This window comes from Cupressus sempervirens, chromosome 5, assembly GCF_028749045.1.
Source record: "Cupressus sempervirens isolate cs-2001-9-10 chromosome 5, ASM2874904v1, whole genome shotgun sequence".
NCBI lineage: Eukaryota > Viridiplantae > Streptophyta > Pinopsida > Cupressales > Cupressaceae > Cupressus > Cupressus sempervirens.
The window spans coordinates 599,482,769-599,508,031 of NC_143122.1; the positions used below are offsets into that span (position 1 = coordinate 599,482,769).

Below are 25,263 nucleotides of genomic sequence, written 5' to 3' on the forward strand. Positions count from 1 at the left end.
ATCTAAAGATAATTAGAAATTATGATAAAACAATACAAGAATTTTTTTAACTAATCATAAATTATTTTCCTAACAACAACATTTATCTAATTTAGATATTTTCATGTATATTCTTGTACATGACCATCTATAATATTATCAATAATAAGAAATAAATGAATATTATTGTCTTTATTAAATAACTACTATTCTTCACTTGCAAATAATCTCCCTTCCATATATTTTTATTTATAAAAATAAATATGATTTCTATATAATAGTCTTTAATCTAGTTTATTCTATTATATCTAATCAACAACTCACTTTCAATCTATAGATTAATGTGTAGTCAAAGAATATTTGTTACCCTAATTACCCTGATCTTCGTTACCGTTCTCAACTTGAAAGCAAATAGACGGGCCCCACTAACTTCCCTTTCGAGTCATGGTCAGTAAAGAATTATGCGAAACTTGAACTTGTCTGTCACGCCCTCGAACTTCCAGAAGTTACACCAAATTGGCGCTGTCCCGTGTGTAATAAAAAGGATTTCTGGTTTTAATTTTCTGTCAGTTGTGGAAGAAGAGAATGGCCAGTGTTTGCTACGCACCGTGTCTTTGGATGGGAAATGAGAATGAGCTTCCTCGGGAGGAGATTCTGCGCCTCAGGGGAATGGCAGAAACATCGAGCGCAACGAGCTTTAAGGATTTGATCTCTTACATTGAGGATGGTCTCAATGGTATAGTTATTCGCAATGTAAGTATCGACTCAACTACCGCTCAATGAAAGTAATTGTCTCTCTAAATGAATAATCATGTAAGCATGTATTTGGCAGCCTCAGCACAATGTATCTGGAACAGCGCCAGTCGATAGTTTAAATATCGTGAAATCTTGTACAGAATTTGGTCGCGATTTAGTACAGTACGTGTTGTTGAATGGGCGTTCCTGCAAGGTAATTCAATTCTTCTATAACATAGTTGTGAGTGCCTTCTGCGAGGTCACATGTTTAGTCTTTTGTGAAGTTCCATTAACGAATGAAGAAGAAAGAGTCCCCGCTAACATATTGAAATCTCTATTTTTCAGGCGTGCCCTTCTGAAAAATTGGGCTACGATGCGAGTAAAGTGTTAAGCGCTGTACTGAACGAAGCGCCTAATACCATGTGGGTAGTGGTAGGGTTGTGCGTGGTAGCGTATATGACGGATGAAATGAAGAAAGGCGCTGCGGAGAAGAGTGTATATGTACAGCATCTGCTCTACATGCTGGAACTGTTCAAGTACATAAGGCAACACAAAGTAATGCAGCCGAAGATATTGAAAGATGTACTCAACTTCATCGTATTGGGATCGCTCCCGTGCGGGTAAGTAGCCATATAATCCTCGATGTTTTGCTACACTTATGTCAGATTTTCTAGAGTTTGTCTAATTTGTAATGAATTTTTGTCTCTGATATTTTAGATTAGCTGATTTGAATCAAAATGTTTGTAGTTCCATTGAATTTTCGATGGGCATTAATTTCACCACCAACAATCACTGTGGATCGTAAGCAAATGCATTTAAGCAAGAAATTCCCTGCACCGTACATCCAGATTTCTTTCCTGCCGATCTCCATATTCTTCAGGTGATTTGTGACTCAGCAATATATCTGTTGTATTCTAAGATTTTCATTTCCCATATGTACTTTGATTGAGCCATATGACTAATATATACTCCAGAATGTTCTTAGACCTCTATAAATAAGATGCATTGTAGTAATCAAATTAAGCAAGGAATAAAAATTGTTTCTCTGTATTTCTGTTGTTCTGTTTTTCGATTTGGTATCAGAGCTCGTGGTAAAAGATCTTGAAGAATCTGAAGGAGTATGTGACTCAGAAATTTCCAATTTCCCTCTTCAAGAGACTGCAGAAGAAGAGCACAAAGAGGATCTCTGTTACGAGATTCTAAAGAGGAAGAATTGAAAAAAAGAAGAATCCAGCACAAGAAACTGCAGATGGCCTCAGTATTGCAATTCTGCAGATCTTGAGCAGATCTCTCGAAAATCACCAAAGAAGATTTAAGATTGCTGGCGCAGAAGTAGATGAGGGCCATCTAGATTGGTGTATGTGGCCAACGCAAGGATCGTAGAGTTTCTAATAAGTAGTGCCTAACAAGGTTATGTCGACTATGCCAATTTGCAAAGATTTTTGTGATTTGTATCACTTTGTTTTTGGTATCAAAAGTCAGATCATATCAAATGAAACATGATATTGAGCATTTGTAAGAGATTGCATCTGTTAAGTTCTCTTGAGCTGCGTTTGTCAGTTTGAAAGGGTAAAACTGTACGAGAAATAAAATATAGAGGAGTTAGTTTTGTTTGGACTATAGACATAGGTGCAGGAGATAACTTTGATTGTTCAGAATTATAGACATTAGTTTCTGGAGTTAACTTCGAGTATTGTTTAGAATTATGGAAATTTGTTTCTTTTTGGGTCAAAAGAAAGAATTGTCTAACAAATTCCAATAGAAGTTATAATTTTTGAAGGTTTGTAGAAAGTAAGGGAGAGCGTAGGTGAGTATTAATTTGACCACTAACCATCAACACTGTACATCATCACTTAATTCATTTAAGATAAAAAGTTCTTGTATCGACCACCTAGATTTCTCCTTTTACCTTTCTCATATATTTTGACGGATATAAATACGATGGATGGTTATAATCAATTTAAACAAGAAACGAAAGAGCGCTTCTTTATAATCGCCTTGCTTCGTATTTTGTGAATTAAAAAAACATTTAATCTCTTGTTGATCAAGATCAGCTGATCTGAATCAAAATGTTACGTAAAATTTCCATTGAATGAGTAAAGGGTTTTATCTGCTGTTGAGAAATTTTTGTCTTTTCAAATTCTTCACTTTACTCCTACTCCTACATATACTTAATCACGTTATGGGTGCATGTTCTGCTGCAGGTTTTATAGTTTCACAAAGAAGGGGCATATCGATAATCTGGAGTTCCGACTTGCCTGCGCTTATCCAGAGCTCGCAATGGGGAGACTGTTTGAAGATTTACCCAGTACTTTAGCTGGAAATGTCCTAGAAGATTCACCCAGTCCTGTACTGGAAAATGTCCTACAAGTACCTCGGTTAGAAGAACCACAGTATGTGAATGCAGATGCAGGTATCTCTTTGCGCGCTATTCCTTTCAGTTTACTTTCTCACTATGTGAAGTAGGGCTTTGTTTTATTCACTCGCTGTCTTTTATTTTTCATTTTCTCATCTGACAGTCGGTATAGAGAGAGCACGGGATGAAGTAATTGGTCTTTTAGGGGGGACAGGGGTGATTATTCACGGCCGAGATGGTATTGGGAAAACCACCATAGCTAATGCAGTCTTCAACCACCTCCAACAGAGCCTGTCAAACTACGAATTTTACAAAGTAGAAATAAAATCCCCAAGTTCCGACCACGATATTAAGATACTCCAGCAGCAGCTTCTGCGGGACTTTTCCGGCGAAAATATTGTACTGCGTGGTTGTGTGGAGGGTGCTACACGACTTTCAAATGCCTTCCGAATGGCGAGTAGGCCTGTCTTTATTTTCATTGACAATGTTCAAAGGAATAGTGATCTAGATAACCTTTCAATGGGTAGCAAAATCCTCATAACAAGTACACAGCCACTTGAGTTGGGCAACCTGTCTGACTATTCAATGAGGGGTCTTGAAAGCGTAGAAGGGAAGAATCTTCTGTTCACAAGAGTCTTAGGCAGTCCCGAGGCCGCGAGCTTGAGCCTAAAGGTATATCTCGAAAGCGTGACGACGATGTGTGAAGGCATCCCATATGCTCTTAGGCTAGCTGCCTCTTACATTCGCCAAAATGATGACCACCTCTCAGCTTCTGTACGTTTGCTTGAATATTTGCAAAAGCTCCCACCGGAAGAATTTGATGTTTGTGAAAGTATAGTTGATTTGATATATAACAGATTGAATGAGGCTTGTCGAGAGGCCTTCTTAGACATCGCTGTCTTCTTCAACAATTGGGAGCGCCGCACGGCTGTTTATACTTTCTCCGACGTTCAAATCAAGTTGCTAGAGGAAGCAGGGCTCATAATGGTCTCCCCTGAGGGCAAATTACTGGTCCACAATGTGATTAGAGAACGGGCAATAAGGATTTCAGGAGAAGCTAGAATAACTGATGCGCAACAACTTGAACATGCTCTCAAGGATAAATCGGTAATAGTTTTTTTATTTTGTGGACATGAATAAAAGGGTTATTTATTGGTCGTCAACAAATGAAATATGCTCGTAATTAGATTAGTCAAGATTTTTTTTTCCAATTATTTATTAAAGATTATTTGTCGCACTCTAATTTCTAAGTAGTGTACTTGCTAGAAATAGTACTACTAGTTATTCTTCTGTTGTAATTAGTGATTAACCATTTTCATTTCTAGTAATAAAAATTAATTTTTAAAAATAATTTATTATATAATTAATAGTTTTCATAATATAGATTATATTTGTTATTTTTTAAATTTAGAAAATAAATTTATTTGCAATTTTGATCTTATAGGAATTATGTCTCTCCAATTTCTTAGGGAACTTTTAAAGACACATTAGGCATCTATAATAGTATATTATATATTTCACTCGTTTTCATTTTTTCCAAATATATAGAAATGAAATTATATGTTAGATTATTTATTAAGTTAAAAAAAGATAATCTTTGTACATTTAATTTTACTAAGCTATTATGTGATACTTGTTTTAAGTGTAATTATAATACATATTTTCTTTTACATTTATTTTACAATTATCTTAGACTAATTTCTTTTGTTTCTTTACTATTGCATCACTTGAAGCTTATATATATATGTTACCTTGATGTTTTACCATACCCATAAAGTTGAATGATGGTTAATTCAGAAATGAGTTTTTTTTAAAATGCTAAAAGCTTCTCTCTCCCCAAACTAAAACCTTCTCTCTCCATCAATTCAAACTTTTCTCTCTCTACGAACTCCAACTTTTTACTCTCCACCAACCTTAACCTTTAGAAAGAAGTTGGAGTTAATGAGTTCGCTTCGCTCACTCTCTCTCCACGAACTCCAACTTTTTTTTGTCCATTAACCTAAACTTTTAGAAAGAAGTTGGAGTTTGACTTTAAACTTGGTTCAAATACCTACCCTAAGGCCCCGTTTGGTTGGGGAAGATGAATCTGTCTCATAACTAGGTTTTCGAAAACTTGGTTATGTGTTTTAGGAAGATAGTTGAACCATTTGGTTGACATGGAAAATGAATATACAAATCCATATTTTGCGTTTGGTTGCCAATTTAGAAATTGGAATTAGAACGGAATATGACTAGGAATATCATTTTCTTGCATTTGGTTGTTCATTTTCGAATTGGAATTGGAATTTGAAGTAAAAAAATTTAATCTTATTTTATTAGTGAAACACAAAGTATTATAATAAGTATTATAATGAGTGAAGCATTAATATTTAATTTAATATTTATGATTACTAATTTTTTTATAATTATGCTACATTATTATTATTTTTAATTCTTGCATATTCACAATTTTATTTTAATTCTATTTATTAGCAAAGAAAAGTAAAAAATGATCATACTTGCAATCATTTGTACAAAATTATAAGTTGTCCCATAGTTGGGAATTGTGATCATATATATTTATATATTTTTTAAAAATTATATAAGATGAATTTATCTTCAAACTTTTTTTCAATCTTTTCGCCTTATCGAACTTCATTCGAACTTCATAGTTGTCAAACTCGAACTCAAACTTTGTAACTGAGCCGTTAAATATGAGAACACTAGGAAATCCATGCTCTATACCATTATGCCCCACATTGCCAAGAAACCCTCCCATGCGACTCATTCTTCCCATTATTGTCTGTATTGTTAGATGGTCAATCCTACATATATAAACTATGTATAGATCAAACAAATACCAACATTCAAATAAAAATGTCATCAAAATATGTTCAAATTATGAATGTGATCCAAATTTTTTTAAATTAGGTATGTGATTGATAATTCAATGTTACATATGTAGTATAAGATAGAAGATAGAAAAACAATATCCATGATGTGAATGGTGGTGTGAAATCACACCGTTAAATACAAAAACATTGGGAAATCCACACTCTATACCCTTATGCCCCACATTCGGCGAGCAACCCTCTCATGCTACTCAATCTTCCCATTAATGTCTGCATTGTTAGATGGTCAATCAATCATATACAAACTAAACATGCTTGAAAAATCAAAACTTGATTATTTTTTAATGGAATAGACCAAGGAGTAGCATCAAAAATATTGATTTTTTACAAACATGCACAGTAAAAGATCATCAGATAGCTTATTTTTATTAGCATGTGTGGTCTTGCAATATCAGCAAATCAGGAGCAATAAAAAAAATACAAAAGAAAGACACTTTGTCAATACCATTGACAATCTTGTCAGGAAGCATATACATAGGAAAAAAAATTGTAGAAAAAAGACAAGAAATTAAAAATATATACAAGCAAATTAGGAATATACATATAACATGGGACAAAATCTTGAACTGTACAATCATCTACCAGAAATCCTCAATAATTTTAATAATCTTGTCAGCGAGAACATACATAGTAAATCAAATAGGGACAAAAAGAAAAGAAATAAAAACATATGCATGAAAATTAGGGCTATAGATATAACATAGGAAAGAATCATGAACTGTACAATCATCTACCGAATCACATTTCTATTAGCATATGCTCTCAAGTTCTATAATTGAGCATTCATCATTTGCCACTCCTCGTGTATTCCATGTATGTATGGTTCAATTATAGCTCTAATTAACAATGTAATGAACAATGATACCAAACATTTATGAGATCACAAACTATGTAAGGATCAAGTATGTATACATCAAATATGCTTAGCAAAATAGTAAAAATGTGCTCAGTAACGAGTTCTAGTATAGTGTTGTGAGAGATCAATGCAATACCATTAAACAAAGACAACTAACCATCTAGAATTACTTCACATGCCAATCGTGTGAATTCCAATCAAATCAACAACTAAACTACGTATTGGCCAATGCCAATCATGCCAATGAAATGGAAAACTAAACTATGCATAGATCAAGTATGTATACATTTGTACATACATGTGTGTACATACATACGCACATACATACATACATACATACACACACACACATACATACTTTCATGTGTTTACATACATACACACATATAGATATACAAGTGTTTACATACATACACACATACATACATACATACGCATATAGGGTAGAAGCAAGGAGTTGGATCACAGTTCAGCGAAAATCTATGGATTGAGATCGTGCTCTTCTAGAAACAAGTACCCATTTTTATAAAATAGGTACTTGTTTTAGGCTTGGGCACCCGATCCAAAATTTTAAAAATGGGCACTCATTTTTTTAAAAATTGGGTACTCATTTTTTAAAACATAAAAGATTTGTATTTTTTAGAAATGGGTACCCATATTTTTAAGAAACAGGTACCCATTTTTTACTTTTTAAAAATGGGTACTGTTTCTAAAAATTTAAAATTTTGTTTTTTGGGGGATTTTACATGCCAATTTGACTTTTTCAAAATGGGTTCAAATTTTTTGAATTTCAAATAATGGGTGCTTTTTTCTTACAACATTAGGCAGGATTTTTTTCTCCTACCTCAAATTTTGGTTTGGGATAGGCTTGGTGAGACCAAGCCTACACCTTGGCCTCTCAAGATTTGGCTAAGGCATCGAACTGACAAATTCACGTCTTGCCATAATTTTTAGAGGGTCTTCCTGATTTTTTTCTTTTGAAACAAAAACCCATTAGAGATCTCACTATCCTAATTTTAGAAATATAAATTTTATAGAGCTATGATTTTATTTACTATTTTTGCATTATTTTTTAATGAAAGGTGGTACCTAAATGTAAAATAGGGAAGTTCACTAAAACTTTAATAGCTTTTTTATTTTATACTTTTTCTTAAATTAATTTATATGTTATTAATCTACATACAATTTTTTTGAGGTTAAAAAATAAGAATTTTTGAAAAAAGTGAAATTTTGATCAAATTATGGTGTCTGTACATGAGAGGTTTTAAAATGTACCTTTACAGCCAATTAATAATTAATAATTGAAAAATTATTCAATAAAAAATTAAAGAAAAATATTGTCATCAATCTTAGGTGTATTAGGTAACTCCCTTTAAAAGGATTTACTAAAATTCAATTATTTGTGTCAAATTATGGTGTCTATACACGAGTGTGGTATGGGCTTGAAATAGACATTTTGGAAAAGTGGTTTTTAAAGATCCATACCAAAAATAAAATCTATCATATGGGTACACAAATAAATTACATATTCAAAAACTAGATTCCAAACACTAATTTTTTTTTTTTTTGAAGTTTTTTTAATATTTAATATCTAAATGCCTCAAATTTTGACATCAATTGACAAGACATTTCAAAAATAGGAAAAACATTTCCACTTTTTGCCCAAGAGTGAGACCCAACTTCTTGCACTTACCTCATACATACATAGATACATGCATACATGTTTGTGTACATATATACATCAATGGAATACTAATAAATAGATCCAAGTCAAAAACTAGAATTACTTCAGATGAAAATCACGCCAATACCACTGAAATGAATAACTAAACTATTTATTGACCAATACCAATCATGCCAATGAAATGGACAACTAAACTATGTATTGACCAATGCCAATCTTGCCAATGAAATGAAAAACTAAACAATGCATAGATCAAGTAATTAGTTCTAGTTTAGTGTTGTGAGAGATCAATGTAATACCATTAAATAGAGCCAAGTCATAAACTATGTATGGATCAACTATGCATAGATCAATGGCAATCATGGCTTTTATCTGTACATAGTCAATATGTGCTCAATATGTGCTTAATAATGAGTTCTAGTATGTGCTCATGTGACTACCTCTAATTATCTATATATATCATAGTGTCAATCATAACATAAAATTACTTCAAATGCCAATCATACCAATCATACCAAAGCCAACTCATAAAATAGAATTACTTCATATGCCAATCATAACAATGCAAATGAAATAGTCAAAATGTACTCAATAATAAGTTCCAGTATAGTGTAATGAGAGATCAATGCAATACCACTAAATAAAGCGAAGTGGTAAACTATGTATGGATCAAACATGTATAGAGAAATGCTAATCATGGATTTTATCTATACATAGTTGACCTATACATAGTTTATCATGGTTCTATTTCTATCTACTATCTGCTCTGCAAAACAATCAATATGTTGTAACTATTTGTTTTGAATCTATTTCGCTAAACAATCAATATATGTTGTAATAGTTTGTTTAGAATTTGTTTAGCAAAATAGTCAATATGTGCTCACTAATGAGTTCCAGCATAGTGATGTGAGAGATCAATGCAATACCATTAATCAAAGAGAACCATGTCAATGAAATGAACAACCAAACTATGGATACATGAAGTATGTATAGATCCATGCAAAACCATTCAACATAGGAAACTCATAAACTCAAATTATTTTAGATGTCAATCATAACAATTCCAATGAAATGAACAACTAAACTATGTAACAGTTTCTTGCTAGTTTTCTTAGAAAAATAGTCAAAATGTGCTCAACAATGAGTTCCAGTATAGTGTTGTGAGAGATCCAATGGCAATAAAATGAACAACTAAACTATGTATTGATCATTGCCAATCATGCCAATGAAATGAACATAAAAAATATGCAGTGGTCAATGCCAATCATGCCAATGAAATGAGCAACTAAGCTATGTATTGATCAATGCTAAACATTAAGCAAAGGCAACTCCTAAACTAATCCATGCAAAACAATTAAATAGAGGTAACTCATAAACTAGAATTACTTCAGATGCCAATCATACCAATGCCAATGAAATAGTCAAAATGTATTCAGTAATGAGTTCCAATATAGTTCTAGTTTAGCGTTATTAGAGATCAATGCAAAATCATTGAACAGAGCAATCATGCAGCATATGTCATTGCAATCTAGTCAATAGCTGAAATAGCTAAATCGTACCAAATGTCATTGCAATCTAGTCCACTCTCTCTACCTCATCCATCATCAAGAACCCTTTGGCTCTTTCATGTTGAAGCACAAATGTATTATGTGCTTTTAGGAAAATTGCTCGACTCAGTTTAGGGATAGATTTGAGAGGGGTATATGCAGAACTTAAAAGATTATCCTCTTTAGATTTATCCACTTTTACAATCTGAGGCTTACCAAGGCCATCATTTAGTTCCTTCATAGTTTTGCAAATCACATCCAATGATGTAGCCCAAGTTGTCTTCTACCTCTTTCCCCTCCTTCACGATGATGGTGGAGGAGTCCTTGTACCATTTACTCTTGGCTGATTGCAATTATATAACTCTTCATCAAAATCCAGTTGGTTTTCAAGAGGTGTACCACAATTGGTATTGTCCTCATCAAGCATGTGGAATGCATTGTTCATAGGATGCCCTTCTTTAGCATCAAGGGGTGTTGTAACTACAAACCTTTCAACAATGTCATTGCCAAAAATTATAGCCAACTAATTGAAATATTCGAAGGTGACCTCTTATACATTTTTTGAATTTTTTAATTCTCTCCTCTACATGTAAGCATTAATAGATGGATTAGGTTATTAGTTTTTCATTAGTAAAATAAGAAGGGAAAATTTCTTCAATCAAAAGAGTACAAAGATCATCCTACCTTCAAAAGCTCATCCCACACTGAATCCCTAGCATCCACAGTTTGAGTTTCTTCATTCCAAGCTGACCCTCTTGTATTTTTCAAGTCCTTCATTACTCTATATCCTACTCTCTATCCTCTCTATGGTAGTCCAGTTTTCTTTTTTAAAACAACCTTCACCTTTTCATCCAAGATGAACTTGTTGGAGGAGCAAGTCTATAAACTTGTGTTCCATTGGTTTTGTCCATATTTTCTTCTTTGAAGAAGAAGATTTGTTGCTCGTAGTTAGGGATCCATCTATATTACTCAATATAATGGGAGAACACATCTAGTTCACATGATTAGATCCATCCATTCTCATCATGAGGTCAATATATTCCATTGTGTACTCCTTCCTATATTTTATTTAAATTTGAAGGTGATAAACTTTAATTATCAATTTGTAATACATTGTTATGGAATGAGGCTAACATATTGAATAGGTAAACGTATTACAATTTAAAGTAATCATATGATTGAAATTGAAAGTTATTGCTCCTTAAATTTAAATGGAATGCAACAAGGAGTAACATTAGAAAAATAGAATTTTTAGTGAATTTGTTGTTCTCTTGTTACTAGTGGTCTTATGATCTTCATCATTTGATACCCCTTGCTATATTTTATTTAAAATTGAATATGATAAACTTTAAATAGCAATTTTTAATACATCCTAATGCAATGAGGCTAACATATTCAATAGGTATAAAAAAATATTACAATTTAAACTAAAGTATCTTGAATGCAGATTTAATGAGAACCCTACTACACCATGGTCAGCAATAATCACTTCTAGAGCTTGTTAAGGTGACCTAATTTACTATCTTTAAATTTATAGTTCACAGAAAGGGGCATCTTTATGTATGTGTTCACCTAGTAGAAAAAGTAAAGGTTGTAATGGAAGCCAATGTTGAGGCATGCTCAAAGCATTTAATTGAAGATGATAAACATTATTCAACTACAACATGTGATAGTTTGTGTGGTTTTGAGGGAGTGGATACAAGGAATAGTTGGGAGACATTTAAGCTACTCCTATCAGATGATACACATCATTAGCCCATTTTACCAGTCAATTCAAACTCTTCCAAATCATCAGATACTATAAATTTAATTGTAATTGTGGAGGAAACAAGGGTTGGAATTGCATTACATGCTCAAGAATGTATCTTTACACCATTTATGGAGATATTTGGTGGAGCTCATGAATGGTGTGATTAGTTTACTTAGTAAGTTTAGTTTAGATAATTGATGATAACACATCAGCATCAACAAAACTACCAGAAAGATAGAATGTTGATACCAATGGAAAGTAAATAGTCACGAGATCCATTATGAAGCTTCTTATTGTACTTTCTCAATGCAATGATGAATAATAATTATGCTTTCTTACATTTAAAACAATGTAATCTACATTTCAAGTTTGATTGTGTATAGTAGATATGATCAAGAGTTTTTGTACATAAAGTAGGTGTGAAATTGAAAGTTAATGCTCTTTTTATTTAATTGGAATGTAGCAAGGACTGACATTAGAATAAAAAAATCACACACCATCATTGTATATGCATACATCACTTTAATCATATAAAGCACATTGCCTTCTAATAAATCATTTATTCACGAGATCTATAATCTTCCCACATTTTACTTGCTATATCTTTTTGAAATTTGGCCCACTCATTTCTATCCTCCTGAGACAACCCATATGTCTCAAGTAGTGGTACCTCTATCCCATCACAATCATCTTCCTCTTCAATAGCTACTTTTGATGGAAGGCCATCCTCTATTGTAATAAAATTGTGAAGCATGCAACATGCTAAAATAATATAGGATTGTGTCATCATACCATAAGACCTTGCATGTCTTAAGATTGGAAAATGCTGCTTCAAAATACCAAATGTACATTCTACTACATTTCTAATAGAAGAGTGTCAATGGTTGAACAACTCATGTGTAGAGTTTATTGGGTTATCTCTTGATCACTCTTTGAAGTGGTAGCATGTACATCGATAAGGAACAAGAAATCTAGGTGCATTTGAATATCCAAAATCCACTAGAAAATATTTTCCTACATAAAGAATGTATATTGTCAATACTTTAAACATTTAGCATACCCTTGATTATATCAAAATATGATTTGGCTTACCAGGGGGAACTACAAGTGGATCTAATCTAGATAGGGTTGAGGCTAGAACATGACTATCTATAGCAAAGCCTTCCCAAGTAGCAAGGCAGTACTGAAACTTACAATCAAAGGAACATACACCCATAACATTTTGTGATAGGTTCCCTTTTCTATTATGATATTTACCCTATATGTTGACATCAACTCGCACTAGAATATGGGTTTTGTCGATAGTTCCAATGCAATCCTATGGAATATGATACACTGATCAAATGTATGCTCAAGCAATAATAAGATAGGACAAAAATCTAGATAATAAACTTGTAATAATGCACAATTTACCTTGAAGAACGTTTCAAAATTATCCTTCCCACAAATTTCAGGAGGAGTTCCTGGACTAGGTATCATGAAGTAATCCCTGTGAAAGGATAAGACACTCCTCAACACCTTGTGGAAGTACCGACTAACTGTCTCTCTTGAGTGCCCAAAGTTATGGGTAATCTTGCAGTTCCTTAGATTGTGTCCAAGGGTGTGGAGGAACATCACTATTTGTTCCTCTAACTTCAAGTGGATCATATCTCTCAAGCTTCCTTTTAGCCTGAGAATATGAGCTAGAGAAAAGAAGGCGGCCCTATTCATCTGAATCTAATCATGGCAATCCATCTCATTGGAATGAATAATGTCTTTGCAAAAGGAATTTCCTTTTCTTATTCATTTACCCATCAGACTGCCTTCTCAGGCTACCAATACTTTGGCTATGCCAACAAAAGAAAAAATAATTATGAGAATGTGGGTGTATGTGGTCTTCCTAGCTATGCATCCTTGAACCTCTATATTGTCCACAGGATCCATCAGTGGCCTAAAATGTGGACAATTTAAACACTATCAATTATGAGATATCAACTATCACCTATCAAGATACAACATGATTATTTTCTAGCCTCATTGCATTAAGAAGTCAATTATTTATTAAAATACAACAAGGAGTACCAACCAGTGAGGATCATAAGCCTATAATGAACAAATTACAATAATGTGTCATTCTACTCCATGTAATCTATCTATACCAGTGAAAGCATAATATTGATTATGTTTGTCTATATGTATACACACATGTATGTGTATGTATGTATGTATGTGCACACACATGTATGTATGCATGTATGTACACACACATGTATGTATGTATGTACATACACATACACATGTATGTATGTATGTACATACACACATGTATAAATGTATAAACACATATGTATATATGTACACACATACATGTATAAATGCACAGATGCATATGTATGTATGTATACATACACATGTACAAATTATAACCTAAATTTGGGTGTTTATGAATGTGTTTTAATAAACTATCGGGTCTGCCAAAACTGAGGGTCATCTTTTAGAAGATGAAAAGGAGCATTGTTGGCATGTGGGAATAGGGTTTCTTTCTGCATTGATCTATACATAGTTTATAACCTCATAAAGTATGTATTGTTGATGTATACATAGTTTAGTTGCTCATTTCATTAGCATGATTTGCATTGATCTCATTACTAAGCACATATTTATTGTTTTCCTAAATAGATTCAAAACAAACTATTACAACATATATTGATTATTTTGCTAAGTAGATTGCAGATACAAATAGAACCATTACAAACTATGTATATATAAAAGCTAAGATTTTCATTTATCTGCCATGTATATAGTATACTACATTAATATAGGAAAAATTTAGTATCCACCCTTTCCCAATGCAAAAAAGAAACAGTTGAATAGGGTCATAGGCATAAACACTTATAGTTAGGTACATCCATACATAGTTTATGATTGGGCTATGTTTAATGGATTTTTAATGATCTATACATAGTTTATGATTTGGCTATGTTTAATGGAATTGCAATGATCTATACATAGTTTATGACCTCATAAACTATGTGTGCATGAACTATGTATAGATTGGAGCCAAGATTGGCATTGATATATACATAGTTTATGGCATCATAAACTATGTATAGATAAAATCTCTAATTGCCATTGATCTATACATAGTTGATCCATATAGAGTTTATGACTTGACTCTATTTAATGGCATTGCATTGATCTCTCACAATACTATACTAGAACTCATTAGTGGCAAGAAACTATTACATAGTTTAGTTGTTCATTTCATTGGCATTGGCATGATTGACATCTGAAGTAATTCTAGTTTATGAGTTTCCTATTTTTAATAGTTTTGCATAGATATATACATACTTGATATATCCATAGTTTAGTTGTTCATTTTATTGGCATGATTTTCTTTGATTAATGGTATTGCATTGATCTCTCACAACACTATGCTAGAACTCATTAGTGAGAATATATTGACTATTTTGCTAAACAAATTCAAAACAAATAGTTATAATGTATATTAACTAATTTTCTAAGAAAATAGTAGATAGAAATAGAGCCATGATAAACTATGTATAGGTCAACTATGTATAGATAAAAGCTATTGATATACTTTTACATTTCATTGCTATTGATATGGATAATTAGAGCTTTAACTATGATATATATAGGTAATCAGAGGTAATGGCATGGGCACATACTGGAACTCATTATTGAGCATATATTAACTACTTTTCTAAGTAGACCTACAACAAACTGTTATCATTTTGAGCTGATATATGTCTTCAATGTAAAGGAAAAACCCAAAATGCATAGTCAACCTTAGATTGAATGAACTAAAAAAACCCAAAATGAAAATGTGGGTGGGAGAAGAGAACCATGCATGAAAAGATTGGTGGGAGAAGAGAGTTGTGTTCAAAGCTACCACCGTTGTCCAAAGTGGAGAAACCCTAGCCACAACCACAGCCACAAAAAACTTGCCACAAAAATAGCCGCAACAAACTCACGACAACAATAGCCACAACAAACTCACTAGAAACCCTCGTCTTTCCAAAAACTCACCACAAAAACAATAGCAGTGCCAAAAACCCTCATCTTCCCAAATGCATTTTTGATCTTCCAAAAAGCTAAGGTGGATTTCATGGACCTGATGATTTAATTAAAACCCATCCATAAAAATCCAAATTTGGGTTTTCATTTCAACTTCCACCTATTTATTAGAAGATGTTTCTTCCATTTTAGGAGAAAAATTGGAGGAAAAAACTAGAAACTAGGTTCTGCATTTGATGATCCAAATGCCCCTTTTTTCCTCCATAACCAGGTTTTGGCCCTTGAAACCCTATTCCACCATTCATCTTCCTACAACCAAATGGGGCCTAAACTTAACGAGTAACTTCCGATAACCCAAATCCCAACTGTGAATAACTATCATACGAAAAGATGCAAGCATGCCATGTTTGACAACCTATTGATATTTGAGAGGTGAGTTCTATGAATAAAGATTAAATTTGAAAATGTCAATTGTTTGGTGATACATGATATTAGAGACGAATGGAAATTACACCTGCAATACTCTCCTAACCTATGCCAAAATGAGAATGTTTGGTTAGAGCATAGACATCCATCAAAGTAGTAATAGGAGGGAGAATTTTGTTAGATGTTCTAGTCATTTATAGAGAATGTGAAGTAAGGAAGGCATAATATAGGGTCTAATAAAGGCCTAACTTGAAACACAATCGATGCCCATAATGTCTATCTTGTTGGGGAAGATAAGTAGAACTAACTGTATTACCACCTCGGCTATGGAGTTGTGTCTCGGTACCAACTAGGCATGTGATGTGTTTGTCATAATATATGTGAAAGGTTATCTCAATAGCTTTTGTTAAAAACCATCTTTGCTACCATGCTTGGGTAACATATATGGAAGATCTGCATTATACAAGATGCTCGATAGGAGCTGATCTCTTTCACGTTATGCATGAAGTTTGTAATGACAAGGAAGACATGCTGACTATTTTATAAATAGTCTCAATGAGATAATTGTGCCATCAAAACATTTCATACATGAGTAAATTACAATTGGAAAACAACTTAACATGGTACACTAAGTTTCATTCCTAAATTAAAAGTATTAAATATTCAAAATTAACAATATCACTAAAGCATACATGCTCTCTCTTTGACATTGTAGTTAGGAATCATCTAGCAGATATAGTTGCAGATCATGAATGTACAGGGATTTCAAAGACAAGTTTCTCAATGAAAATCATGGCAGAAAACATTTAGTATGGGATCATATATAATGCATCAATTTATTTGATTGAATGCCTAAAAGCGCTAGCCATCTCATGGGCATCGAGTATGGAGAAAAAGAGGACAATCATTCAACCAAACTAAAGCTAGGAAGTGTTGGTAAAGCATAATGCAAGTAAACTAATTGAAAAAAATGTCTGGGTATCAATTCGAAATTTGGAATCATCAACAAAATTAAATCTAAGATATTTGATAGTATTTCATGATGAGCAACTCATCTCAAGTAGTGAGTTGAATTAGTCACAAGTTGCGAATATAATCCTTGATCCATGAAAAGTATGAGCATTTTGCAAGAAAAAAATATGATGAGACATTTGAGAAGTTGTGGTAGATAGATGACAAAGAAGGGAGAGATATATTTCATAAAATGCCCAAACCAAAGCTTTGAAAATGTGGTTGGCAAGAGTATGTATAAATTTAGAAAAAAAATCTTGCCAACCTCTCCCAACCATGTTGTGGAACTGAAATTCCACCAAGGGAATCACAATATACAAATCAATTCTGGGTGTGCGATCAAATACTTTGAGGCTCAGAAATGCTAAAGCAAGGGATCAAAACTTAGGAAATCCCAATAGAAACCCAAGGAAGATAGGTCATGTTAATAAATGTCTTTATTTAATCATTGTTTCTTGATCACCAATTAATGATGTGATGATGATGAAATAGAAGGCCCACTATGAGGGCCCATTTGGTTGTGGGAATAGGAATAGGAGAATAGGAATAGCTATTTTGGAATAGAAAATGGGGGTACATATTCCTATTCTCTGTTTGGTTTAGCCAGAATTTGATGTGGAATTTGCAGACCCAAAAACTAATATTTCTTAAAATAAATAAAATTGGAATAGGAATACATATTCCAATTCCACCTAATTGGGTGGAATTGCAAAACCTCATTTTTAGGCCAAAATTGGAATACATATTCCTATTTTATTTCATATTCCAATTCTAATTTGGTGCATCCAAACAAAGAATTCAAAATTTTAAGAATTTACATATGCCTATTCTGCTTGTATTCCCATTGCCAAATGGGCCCTGAAAGTGCCAGTATTGATTATTTTGTTATTTATCAAAGATGAGTCATGGACTTATAGACACAATAAGTACAAAGAGTGCTACATTTGGTGATCTCAAATTATGTGTAGATAGAAATTTGAGACCTTTCAAGGATGTTGAGCTATGAATATGTGATGATACTATTTTACTTGTGAAGAAAATTCAATATTATTGGTGACTGGAGATAAGGGCAAAAGAAAAAGATGAAGATGGAAGGTTGCTTCAAGGAAATAAGAGTTTTGGTATTTTTATTCTGGTGGAAAGTGACATGTGTCACTTGTTGCAACTCATAAGTTTGGATTTGAATTTTATATTGTTAGAAGTTAAGGTTTTAAGTTTCAAATTTCATAGGCTAGAGTTAGTTATGAAATGTATATCAAATTTCTAAACACTAACTTTCTAGGTAGTTAGGAACTAAGAGTTAGTTATAGAAGATAAGCCTATAAATACAAGGCTTTGTCAATATAATATAAAGGATTTTTCACATTTATAGATAGGGGTGTTGGAATTATAGATGGAGTAACTAAAGGGGGGGGGAGGGGTGGTTGTGGGTGAATCAGTTACCACAAAAACAAATCCACATATCCCTTAGATGTCTTAAATAACTAGTTATTGTTGTCACTCGGTAGCCACATAGAGAAATGTTGAAACTTGATAAATTATCTTGTTACTAATCTTCAAGCATTCACAATTATTAACATGCATGCAAAAGTAAATAACATAAATACAAGAGACACCATATTTAACATGGAAATCCAATATGGGAAAAACCACCAAGTAACTAGCTACCAATTTCTACTCTTCTGAAGTGAGCCATGTTAGGGGCCAACCCTGTTAAAAGTTACAAAACACATTGTTATGTGTGACCCTGTTAGAGGATTTAATCGCCCTACTAAGGGTGGCCTTGCTAGAGGACTTTTAGAATAATTCAATAGAATTGTCCACCTTGTTAGAAGATTTACAAAATGGATGTTAAACCAATTCTGTTAAGAGATTTAGGAATTACTGTTACAATGGTAATAAAGTAACAATAAGTGACTTGAAATGAGATGTAACACACAATCGCTCAGACTTCCTCTTCACACAATCAACTCATTGCATACTTGTTCCTTACAATTAGAATCCACAACTTGACCTTTTATTTATACACTACAAATTGTCAAGTCAGCTCATTTACAAGTTACATTTACCAATAAACCATCCATTAGTCAGCTACAAATATTACATTAAACAAATAAACTTTATTTCCCAAAACAATGAAATCCTTCATTAGCTGACCCTGCTTGATAAAAACTACTCCAAAAATGATTTCCAGTGTTAACTAAGTGAAGCTCGGTAAACATTACAAACTCTAAAAAATCCTTTGGAGACCAAGTGAACTCGGTAAGAACTAACTTTGCTTCATTGACCTTGCTAGCTCGATAGAAACTGACAGAAGCCTTCAGCGCCTGAGTGAGCTTGATAAAGATTGTCTTCATAGTGTAACCTCCAGAAATGCTCGATAGACTCTATAATTTTCTTTGCTAACCTTTTGAGCTTAGTAGAATCTAATTGATAACTGATATGACATTTGTGTAACATCAAATATAACACACAATTGAACAATTGTATCCAACAATCTCCCTCTTTGGCATTGATGGCAACACAATATGTCATAGAAGAATTAAATTTGAAAACAAGTCTTTTTTTGATAGAATGCTTCTCCCTCTTACATTTCAATCCATAAACTCCTTAAATATAGTAATCTCCCTCTGTGAAGGAATTACATAGCTTCTAAATAAACATCAAACTTTTTAAAAATAGATTCAAATTTTAGGAAGATATGATAGTATACTCTCCCTCTTTGACAACACATGCCAAAGACAACACAAACCAAATTAATAGCAATGTACCTTATGTACTGATTCATATGCAATATTTTCATGATTATTCTACATCAACTGAAAAGATCTTCAACTTGATACCTATTAATGCATCACTAAAACTTCATTTTAGTGAGCTTCAAATAGGGGAATGACCCCTAACTTACCTCTTAGATACAAAAATGAATCCTTAGGTAAAGGCTTTGTAACTATGTCAGTAATTTGTTCTATTGTATAGACATATTCCAATCTGGTCTCCTTATCCTATACCAATTCTTTGACAAAGTGATACTTTATTGCAATGTGCTTAGTTTTTGAATGCATCACTAAATTTTTGGATATGTTAATTGCACTTGTATTGTCACAAAACATAACAATAGGTTCTTTAATTTCTTCCTTCATACCTTCCAATAACTGTTTGAACCAAACAATATTAGAATAGTTTACTACTACTACAATATACTCTGTTTTTGCTATTGATTGGGATGTACAATTTTTCTTTTTACTTGTCCAAGAAACCAACCTCTTTCCAAGAAAGAAAGCTCCTCTACTTGTACTTTTTTTTGTCATCAACATTTCCTGGCCAATCTACATTAGTAAACACTTTCAAATCCAAATTACCTCCAAATTTGTACCATAATCCATAATCTTTAGTTTCTTTCAAATATCTCATGATTCTTTTGATTTCCATCATGTGATTTTCTTTTGGTTTTTCTGAAAATCTTGCTACAATACTAACTGCAAGGGCAACATTAGGTCTTGTATGGACAACATACTGCAATTTTCCAATCATAGATCTATACAATGTCTAATCTACCTCCTTTGATTCATCATCCTTGGTAAGTTTCAATCCAGTACACATAGGAGTCCCAACTGGTTTGCAATCTTCCATACCAAACTTTTTCAGTATCTCCTTGATGTATTTAGATTGAGTGATGTAGCTGCCATTCTTACTCTATTGAACTTAAAGACCAACAAAGAATTTGATCTCACCAAACATTGACATTTCAAATTTCTTATTCATTTGTTTTGAAAATTCTTTGCAAAGATCATCATTTCCAATGAGCAAAGTATCATCTGCAAATATTTCTGCGAAAACAATCTTATTATGTGGTCCTTCCTTGATATACAAGCTATTATTACCATTAGTTCTTTGAAAACCAATCTGAATAAGATAGTTATGCAATCTTTCATACCATGCCTTGGGGTCTTATTTCAGACCATACAATGCTTTATGTAATTTGCAGACCATGTCCTTCTTATCTTGATCAACAAAATATTTAGGTTGCTCAATGTAAACTTCTTCATCTAGTATACCATTGAGAATTCTGACTTGACATCCATCTGATAAACGTTAAATCCTTTGTATGCAGCATATGCAAGTAGGGTCCTGACACCTTCCAATCTTGCAATAGAAGCAAAAGTCTCTCCATAGTCTATACCTTCTTCTTGAGAATATCCTTTGCATACTAGTCTAGCTTTGTTCCTTGACACCTTTCCATCTTCATTCAACTTATTTCTGAATACCTAGTTAGTTCCAATCACATTTTTGTCTTTAGGCCTAGGTACAAGAGTCCATGTTTTATTTTTCTCTATCCACTCTATCTCTTCATTCATAGCCTCAATCCAACTTTCATTTTCTAATGCATCTTTCACACTTCTAGGTTCAAAATCAACAAGTAAACAAGTACATTTCAACTTACTTTTTGTCATAGTTCCTTTAGATTTATCCCCAATGATGTAATCTGGTGCATGATGTCTCCTAACATACTTAGCTAATACAGGTTTTGTACCTTTTGAATGCTTTGCATTCTCATTCCCTTGCACTTCAACTTCAGGTTTTGGCTATTCTATCTGCTACTCAAGTCCTTTAGACTCGATAGGCATTGGCTTGGTAGCATCAAAATGTGACTCAGGTTCCTATAGCTCGGTTTGAACTTCCTATAGCTCAATTACTGAAGACTCGGGAGTAGAAGATTCCTGATTGACAGGTGTATCTGGCACTATATCAGGTTCAACAAAAACAAATCTCTTGTAGCCTTCTAGTCCCCTTTTTCTTTCTTCTTCAGTTCTTTCTGCAAACTCATTAACTTTCACATGTGCACTTTCTATGACTCTGTGAGTAGACAAATTCAAACGTCTATATACTTTACTAGATTGCAAGAATATCCCAAAAAAATTCCTTCATCACCCTTCACATCAACTTTACCTTTTCTAGATTCTTTCAAAATGTAACATTTTCTTCCAAATGCTTTTAGGTAACTTACATTAGGTTTATAGCCATACCATAACACATAGGGGGTTTTGAATGAGTCCTTCTCTAGCTGTACTCAGTTCAAGGTATGAACTGTAGTGCTAATAGCTTCCTTCCAGTATTTGATAGCAATGTTCTTTTCAATCATTAGGGTTCTTGCACAATCCATGATAGATTTGTACCTTCTTTTAGCTATTCCATTTTTCTCGGGAGTTCCAGGGGCTAATACTCGTCTTTTGATTCCTCTTTCAATGTAGAAGTTATTGAATTCATGGGAGATGAATTTACCATCTCTGTCTAATCTTAGACATTTCAATCTTTTGCCTGTTTCTTTCTCAACTCTGGCCAAATACCATTTCAACTTCTCAAATACTTCTAATTTTTCTCTCAAGTACATGACAGTCATCATTCTTAAATAATCATCAACAAAAAGAATGAAAAACTTTTCACCAGTATAGCTTTCAATTCTAATAGGTCTACACAAATTAGTGTGCACAATTTCTAAAACTTCTTCAGACTGATAGTTCTTACTTTTAAAGCTAGTCTTTCCCATCTTGCCAATTTGACAATTCTTGCATAGGCCAACCTCAGGTTTGTTTATGTTAGGAATGCCTCTTACATTTCTGAATTTACTTATTTTCACTAAGTTATCAAAGCTCACATGACACAACCTTCTATGCCATAACCATCTTTCTTCAACTTGAGCAATAAAGCATGAACATTCACCAAGTTCAAGATAAAACAAATTACCTTTCATTTGAGTGCCTGATCCAATCAGCTTTCCTTTGTCATCTAGTAGTCTTGCTTTTCCATGCATGAATTTCACTTTGAATCCATTATTGAGTAGTTGTGCCAAACTCAATAGTTTGTGTTTTAGTCCTTCTACCCAATATGCATTATCACAGACAAGCTCTTTGGTTAGTGATATTCTTCCTCTTCCTTTTATGCAACAAGGTTCATTATTGCCAAACCTCACATTGCCACCATCACAGTCTTCAAAATGTTCAAACTTAGTTTTATCACCAGTCATATGATGAGAACAACCACTACCTATGATCCATGTATCATTTTTTCTCACATGAGAAATAAGTGTCATTTCCTCATCATTATTAGACTCATCTTTCACAGCAATGTAAACAATTTCATCATCTTCTTCATCATCAGAATCATTAGAACTCTTAGCCATAAAACATGTTTTCTTACCTTTGTCCTTGAATAATTTGAAGTCTTTCTTGCCATTGCACTTGTGACCTTTCTTCTCATCCTTGTTTTTCTTATTTGGGCACCTAGCAACAATATGTCCAATTTCTTCACAAGAAAAATAGATTAGAGGAACCTTACCTTTGTATTTCTCTTTGACTCTTGAATATTTCCTTGCTAGCAGAGCTTCAACCACCTCAAGATCATTGTCTGAACTCTATTCAAATTCTTCTTCACTTTCTAACTAAGAATCCTTTATCTTCTTGCCTTTCTCCTCGAGTGAAATCTTGGCTTCAAATGCTGATTCAATGTTCTTAGTAGCTAGAACATAGTTATCATAGTTATCTCGCTCAAATGCAGTCAATCTTCCAACTATGGCCTCTATGTTTATCTTATGATTTGCTTCACATCTTCTTTCTTGAATTACACAAACTTGGATTGCATAAATGGGAAGTAATGTTCTAAGAACTTTACTTATAATTTTTTCTTCCTTGATATCTCCTCTAGAAGCTTTGATTGCACTTACACTTGCTTTGATTCTTTCAACATATTTTGCTATGTTTTCATCCTCTCTCATCCTCATCTAATCAAATTGACCTCTCAAACTTTCTTCTTTGGCTCTTCTCACATTATCATCACCTCCATAGATATCTTTAAGCTTACTCCACATTTCAAAAGTAGTTTTGTAATCCTTGATATCATCAAATTCTTCATAGCTTAGGGCAGATGCAATATCTATCATGATGATGTTGTGAGTCTTCTTTTGAGCAATGTCATTTGCAGATAAAATACCAGAAGGAGTTACATATGCTTCATCCAGATATTTCAATCCTGTATCTCCAATTGAAGCCAAATGGAGTCTCATGAGACCTTGCCATGCTGAAAAGTTATCCCTATTGAGCCTTGGAATTTCCCTCTTGTAAGACATCCTGATCTTTAGCATAGATCCTTGAAATCTTTCCTAAAAGAACCAAAATCTTTGATACTAATAGTTGAAATTATAGATGGAGTAACTGAGAGGGGGGGTGAATTAGTTACCACAAAAACAAATCCATAGATCCCTTAGATGTCTTAAATAACTAGTTACTGCTGTCACTCAGTAGCCACATAGAGAAATGTTGAAAGTTGGTAAATTATCTTGTTACTAATCTTTAAGCATTCACAATTATTAACATGCATGTAAAAGTAAATAACGTGAACACAAGAGACACCGGATTTAACATGGAAACCCAATATGGAAAAAACCACCAAGTAACTAGCTACCAATTTTCACTCTTCTGAAGTGAGCCCTGTTAGAAGCAAACCCTATTAAAGGTTACAAAACACACTGTTAGGTGTGACTCTATTAGAGGATTTAATCACCTTGCTAGGAGTGGCCTTGCTAGAGGAATTTTAGAATAATTCAATAGAATTGTCCACCTTGTTAAAGGATTTACAGAATGGCTATTAAACCAACTCTATTAAGAGATTTAGGAATTACTGTTACAATGGTGAGAAAGTAACAATAAGTGACCTGAAATGAGATGCAACTGAACTTTGTTGATACAGATCTCTACTCTACTTCAATAGATCCTCATTGATCAAATAAAACTCTATTTCTCCTCAAGGATATCTGACCCTTCTTCAAAATTAACTCACGCTTCCTCTTCACACAATCAACTCATTCCATACTCGTTCCTTACAATTAGAATCCACAACTTGACCTTTTATTTATACACTACGAATTGTCAAGTCGACTCATTTACAAGTTACATTTACCAATAAACCATACATCAGTCAGCTACAAATATTACATTAAATAAATAAACTTTATTTT

At 33.2% G+C, this 25,263-nt stretch overlaps 1 protein-coding gene across 1 annotated transcript in view; it reads left to right on the plus strand.

Annotated features, from left to right (window-relative positions):
- Positions 1-391: 391 nt before the first annotated feature.
- Positions 392-25,263, plus strand: part of LOC149557345 (uncharacterized) — a 39,293-nt gene continuing 14,421 nt past the window's right edge. The window contains exons 1-5 of the mRNA XM_089830214.1: positions 392-732; positions 812-928; positions 1,060-1,334; positions 2,919-3,127; positions 3,234-4,177. Coding sequence (XP_089686340.1) covers positions 565-732; positions 812-928; positions 1,060-1,334; positions 2,919-3,127; positions 3,234-4,177 — 1,713 coding nt within the window. The 5' untranslated portion in view covers positions 392-564. The remainder of the gene's footprint in view (positions 733-811; positions 929-1,059; positions 1,335-2,918; positions 3,128-3,233; positions 4,178-25,263) is intronic.